General features: G+C 35.2%; 1 protein-coding gene across 2 annotated transcripts in view; it reads right to left on the bottom strand.

Moving 5' to 3' along the window:
• Nucleotides 1-612: 612 nt before the first annotated feature.
• The window catches only part of LOC129749817 (serine/threonine-protein kinase Genghis Khan), a 69,370-nt gene continuing 63,982 nt past the window's right edge, over nucleotides 613-6,000 (bottom strand). The window contains exons 16-20 of one of the 2 annotated variants that reach the window (XM_055744907.1): nucleotides 5,598-5,691; nucleotides 5,379-5,526; nucleotides 4,278-4,347; nucleotides 4,083-4,210; nucleotides 613-4,017 (exon numbers count right to left, since the gene is read on the bottom strand). In XM_055744907.1, coding sequence (XP_055600882.1) covers nucleotides 3,904-4,017; nucleotides 4,083-4,210; nucleotides 4,278-4,347; nucleotides 5,379-5,526; nucleotides 5,598-5,691 — 554 coding nt within the window. In that variant the 3' untranslated portion in view covers nucleotides 613-3,903. The remainder of the gene's footprint in view (nucleotides 4,018-4,082; nucleotides 4,211-4,277; nucleotides 4,348-5,378; nucleotides 5,527-5,597; nucleotides 5,692-6,000) is intronic. The other variant, XM_055744908.1, reaches the window with a different exon arrangement.

The raw sequence follows: 6,000 nt of genomic DNA, 5'->3' as shown, positions 1-6,000 counted from the left end.
CAGATCGCCAACAAATTTGCACTTAACAACATTATATTACTAGGTAGTATCACTGCAAATTGCGTCAATTCTCATCCATCCGTTCAAAAGATATTCACAAAGGAAAGTGTTGCATTTTTTCAAATACAGACCTTATTCCCCATCGATTCCACCATATTACACAGCCAATATGTGTCGTTTTTCTGAGTTATTGACAAAATAAGATTTTTCATTCTCACCTGAGGTGTACCGTGACCCTAAGATTTCAGGTTAGAATTCAGATTTTAGATTCAGGTTTCAGACTACAGATTCAAATTTTAGGTTTTAGATACAGACTACAGATTCAGATTCAGTCATATTTCAGGTTCAGATTTCAGATTCATATTCATTACAAGATACATTTCAAAATTGTGAAATGTTTTTTTTTTTTTTAATTAATTTATTAACTAAATCTGACCTTTACGTGTACCCAAATTGTGAAATGTTATGAACGGATAAAAAGTTTGAAGAAATGTTCTTAAACTGTATTTTCTAAATTTTCAGACTTCTAGAATAGAAAGTGCTCTAAGGCATTTTGACGGTGATATCTCACTGCGGTCGTCTTGAACAAGACAACGGACAACACCCGCAATGGTTTTAGTATTTGTATAATATATTTTGCCGTGGTAATTTTACAATCAATATATTTTTTTTTATAAAACACTAGATTTGTTTTTCCGGTATATTCTATGCTACTATCTTACTCTTAATTAGTGAAGTATAGGTTGATTCACTTCCTCATTCTCCGCGTTCGTGTCATTTTTTCTGGTTTTTTGTTAGTTGTTGCTGTCGCTTTGTTTTAGGTTTTAGTTTTGCTTGTTTTTTATTTTATTTTTCATTTAGCTGGTAGCATATAATTTCGATCCCCACTACGGGTTCTTTGTTATTTTAGCACTAGTTGTGTTTTTCATGTAACCTGATCGTTGTAGTTCGTTTTCCGATTTTTACGTTAGTTTCTCTTGTTTTAACCGCTTTTCGCGGATCGCCTTCTCATTCGTTCTTTACATATAGTACTTCCATCAATTGCCTGTATGTTATTGTAATTTGTCAAAGTTTTTTTTCAGAGGTTTGTTTCGAACATAAACTTATGAGAATGCTTACATCCAATCCAAAATTAACGCTTCAGAAAAAATGTTTTTTTCGTTCAATTCAGTATGGCTCTTTTATGGTTTTTCCTTCCGAAATTGACGCTTTACATTTCTGTGCGACGGCAACGTTATTTTGAGAGAGGTCTGGTATAAAATAAATATGCAGATGCAGAAGGTCCTAAATATAATCGATGAACGATATTAACAGTTTTAATTTCAGTTTTTTCTTTGTACAACAGTAAAACGTTTTTTTTCGAGTGATGTTGCGAGTAAATTCGACAACTGTGGTAAGAATGACAACAAACAAAATTATACCAATGTACCTACGACGTTTAGAAAAAGTTCTCTTAATTTTTTCAAGGAAACTTATTTAAAATGCCTCTCTTGATGCTCGATCTGAGAATTATTAAAATAGCATTAGCAATCTTTCAGAAATAAATCTGAATATTGGTTAAAACACTTAAACAGTGGTTGAAAAATAGAGTAAAAATGAAAATAACGCTTTTTAATAAACCAACTGGAAAAAGTAATATTTGTCGTCACGCCTCCTTCGAATTTACTGAGATTTGTTAAACTGTGCTCATCACAACTCCCAAAAAAACAACCAAGCAAAAGTGTGTGAAAATTATTTATACAACAGATAGATAGATGCAATAAAAGTTTGAAAATGGCTGTACGATTTGAAACTGTTTTTGAATAGTTTTTTTTTCTGTTTCTTCTGCTGGTATATTACAAGTTTGAAAACTTCCATAGGGGGTTTCAAAGATTTAATTTGTCCTAACTTCATCCTCGTCCGCTCGCTCTTTGCTGCATGTATATGCACTACAGTTTTTTTTGTGTATATATATAAATTATTAACAAATACAGTAAATCTGTATCGGAAATACTAAATATTGTCTTCAGTTTTATTTTCTGCTTTCAACTCTCGTTCATTCCTGCCTCTAATTCTTGGTAGCAATAGCTTTCCGTTCAACGTGATAATTTTTTTTTTTGTTTTCCTGCAGTTTTTCTTTCTCGAACATTTTCTCCCCCAACCGAAATATGTATTCGTAGGGTAGGGAGTCGGTGCCTAGCAAAACCCCTTTTTTTGCCTTCACATTTAACCATGGTTTTGTGGGGTTAAAAGTTGTTACAACGGTTTGTCGTCTTGTGTTTTATTTTAGAGATTAGAATGTTTAAGGTTAGAGTGAATCGTAATTTTAATTATGCTTTTCTCACAAGAAGTAATGCTGGAAGTGCTAAATGTTTTGGATATCTTTTTCTACTGCAATGTTACGACCAAATTGATACAACTTCGATTACAATGACAAGGTAATTAACTGATGCAATGTTACAAAAAGATTCGAAATAAATTTAAAATGGCCAAAAGAATTAAGGGTGAAGAAGACGAAAATTTGGAATAAGAAAAGAGGATCGATTATTTGAGAGTGATGATCAAATTGAGACAAAAAAGTTTGGTAGTTTCATGATATTTGGTTGAAGGAATTATTATTCCAATTTTTATCTATTCTATCCACGAACTTTCTAATGATATGACTGCTCTAGTTAAGGTTTCAAAATTGCATATTTTACTTCCTCGTTTCTTTCTTCCGTACAGCAAAGCCAGGACTTTCCAAAGAAAAACTGTTAGATTCTATTTTACACCAACTTTTACAAACTCGTTGTCTCCATTTCCGACTAGTTTTATATGAATCATTCAATATCTGAGTATGTGAGCGTTAACGGCAAAAATGTTGGTGATTTTTCTAATGTTTTGCTTCCATAGTACAATGCGCATTAGAGAGTTAATAGGTATGTCAGATCTAAAGGGTTTAAATGGAAAGGGGTTTCGATGCTCCTCAATTTCGAGATCGATCTTCTACTGATGTAATGGTATGTATGGTATATGTAACACGTTGGTTAAGTTGGTTATTTTATTAGGGTGTAAGTTAAGATTTTTTTTAAAGATTCTAATGTGTTCGAGAGATGAAAACGCGATCTGCGCTACCCGTTCGCTACCAGCTTGACTAGTTCTCTACAATCCTGGGTGCCCGCTATAATTTGTTAAAGCCTTGGACAACCCGGACTTGAACGCTTACGTTTCGTTTTTCATTTAGTTCATCTTTTGCTTCTGATATTGCACACACTCCAATCGCCACAAAAAGTTCTGCTATCCCAAAAACACAAGCCTCTGTTAATGGCTCGCTGGAATTTTGTATGGCTGAAATTTGAATAAGTTTCCACTTTTCTTCTAATGGCAGCGAGATAACGTTTGTTCTATTTTAAGCAGTTTTGCACGTTGTGTTTGTATTAGGAGATAGTTTTGATTTAGGTTTTTTTTTTTTTGCTTAGTTGAGGATGTGCTGTAGATTCACTCGTGGTTAATCGGTTTCGATGCGCACAACCTTAATTTTGTTTTTGTTGAATTTTTGCTTCTGAGTGTTGCTGAGTTTTGTTAGCATTATAAGAGAGATCAATAGTTGTCAGGATTTTCTTATTCAAAAATCAATTGGCTAGAAGGATAATATGCTTTCGAAATATTAAGAAAAAAGTTGCAATAAATAAATAGAAGATAGAACGCAACACTAATGACTGGATTTAGAGTATTTTCCATCAATTGTTTAGTATAGTTTGTAAATATTGCTACACTCCTTCCGAGGTCAGCCTAAGTCAAATAAATACTCCGTGTTTCTACAACTACATATTCGAACGTATCGAGTTACCTCCGGTAGAAGTAGTGAATCGAATTAAAAGCCAAATATAAACTGCCGAGTTTGCTGTTCACCACCAGCGAAAGCGGCGAAACTTATGCTTACCACTAGGAATCGTAACTGGAACTCAGACGATCGTTGGTCGGCGAGGGTGGCGTCGAGAACGAGCTGGAATTATTGCTGGCCACGCTTTGCCGCGACTCGGATTGCATATCGGCAACCTGTTAAATGAACCAAATTTAAATACAAGAATTCATTTGAAAATTTATACAGGGTTGAATACTACCTTCAGAACATCCTGCAGCGATGACATGCTACCTAAAGGACTGGGAGAACGGGGCAGCGAGGGCGGTTGATCTCGAGGCCTAGCCGGGGCCGTCCGTTTGGCACCTGGAAAAGAGTTATTGGAACCTTCTTTTTGAGATTAGAATAGAGTCAGTACTGCTGTTCTCCGGGTGCTGCTCGCACCCCAGATACTTACCATTGTGAGGGTGCATCATCGGCCGTGGGGGTGCCCGGGGAGGTGGCGGAGCGTGTCGCATCGTGGAAACCTGTGCAAGAAGTGGATGTTTTTAGAAACCGTCATTTGTTTTGTAAATACTAAAGAAGGAAAATATAACAATTTCTGTTTATTTCAGCAAAATAATATTCTAGTTTAGGATGGATCTTATGAGAACATTTTTGTTTAATTCAAAAACTTTACCCAAACGCACATTTACCAGCCAAATTCCGAAATAAAAGAGAGTTGTATTGCTAACTCGATGTAAAGAAATGTCATTGTTTCCTCTGAGAAATTCACCGGTAGAAGTCATTTTCTTTTGAATGCAACGAAGGTAGCTTAAATCAAAATATCAATGTTTCTTCTAAGAAATTCACGCTTGAGTATCAAGTAAACATTCCATCCCGCAAACATTGAACGTCGCCCGAAACTTTCCTAACTTATTTTCTTCATTTCAACAATTTTTCATTTTTTCGGGAAGTCAAAGGAGCAGGTTGGGCAAATTCCTCGTTTGATTGAGTAGAGTAAATCGTGGCTAGGCGCGACGATGTTGAAAATCATTGTCATAGTTCTGGTTTACTATGTCAAATAGTAAACTATCAAAAAAAAAATCGTGCAACACATTAAAAGAAAGGTATTGGTGCGAGAATGATCAAATTAGATGTTTGAAGGGTACCAGTCATAGTAACTATGAGAAATAGTAAAATTCAGAATCTTCAAGCGATATGTTAAGAAAATAGTTTGGCACGAGGATTTTTAAAATATATGTTTAAACATTATCGATTCTAGTGATAGTTCAGCAATAGGAACTATGTTAAACAGTATATTTGAAACTTTCGAGCGACACATTAAATCAAAGGTATTGGCTCAGGGAGTATTAAAATGGATGTTGGAGAAGCACTATTTCTAGTATTTAATAGTTACCAGCAATAGTAATCACGTGAAATAGTTAATTTTCAAAATCATCGGGCGACCCTTTAAATGACAGGGCTTGGCTTGAGGAATATTAAAAAAGATCGAAAATGGAAAAAAATAAAGAATTTATAAAAAAAGAACTATCCGTATTTTGAAAGCCAGACTTACCCTATGCTGGTTGGTTTGATCGGCCGTTTCGATCGTGGTGGGAAGATCGAGAAGCCGCTGCTTTTGGATACCGTCACCCGGGCCCATGTGGGAAATGTGGTTGAAATTGGTGGGGGCGGAAATGAGCTTCGATCGCCTATCAGTACTCCTAGAAAAAAAAGAAAGGAAGGAAAATATGATAAGGTATCACAAAATTTGAGAAAAACATGGACTACTCACGTTCTGATCGTTCGGCTACCCTCATTACGCAGCGAGAACCGTTTCGTTTTCAAACGACCCTCTCGATCGCAGGGGGCCAAATTAAGTAGTTCTCCTGAAAATTTTGACAAAAGTGTAATAAGTTTTAAAAATCTTATCTACATTTTAACGACTTTAACGATTCAAGTGATAGTTTTTTATCAATTTTTTTTCTTCGAAAAGAGTCCATCAGGAAAGGTTTGATCAACAGAGGAGTTAAAGAAAACGAAAAAAAAATTTTATATGAAAAATATCGGAGCATAGTCGGTAATGCCTTGACCTGGACAGCCGGAGATTGCGGGTTCAATTCCTACACAGTGCAGTCAGTATTTTTTTTAACATTTTCCGAATGAAAAGTTTTTTCGTTTTCTTTAACTTCTCTGTC

This window comes from Uranotaenia lowii, chromosome 2 (genome assembly GCF_029784155.1).
Source record: "Uranotaenia lowii strain MFRU-FL chromosome 2, ASM2978415v1, whole genome shotgun sequence".
In the NCBI taxonomy this organism is placed as follows: domain Eukaryota; kingdom Metazoa; phylum Arthropoda; class Insecta; order Diptera; family Culicidae; genus Uranotaenia; species Uranotaenia lowii.
Note: the sequence above shows the minus strand (reverse complement) of the source record. Positions and strands in the feature narration are given on the sequence as shown.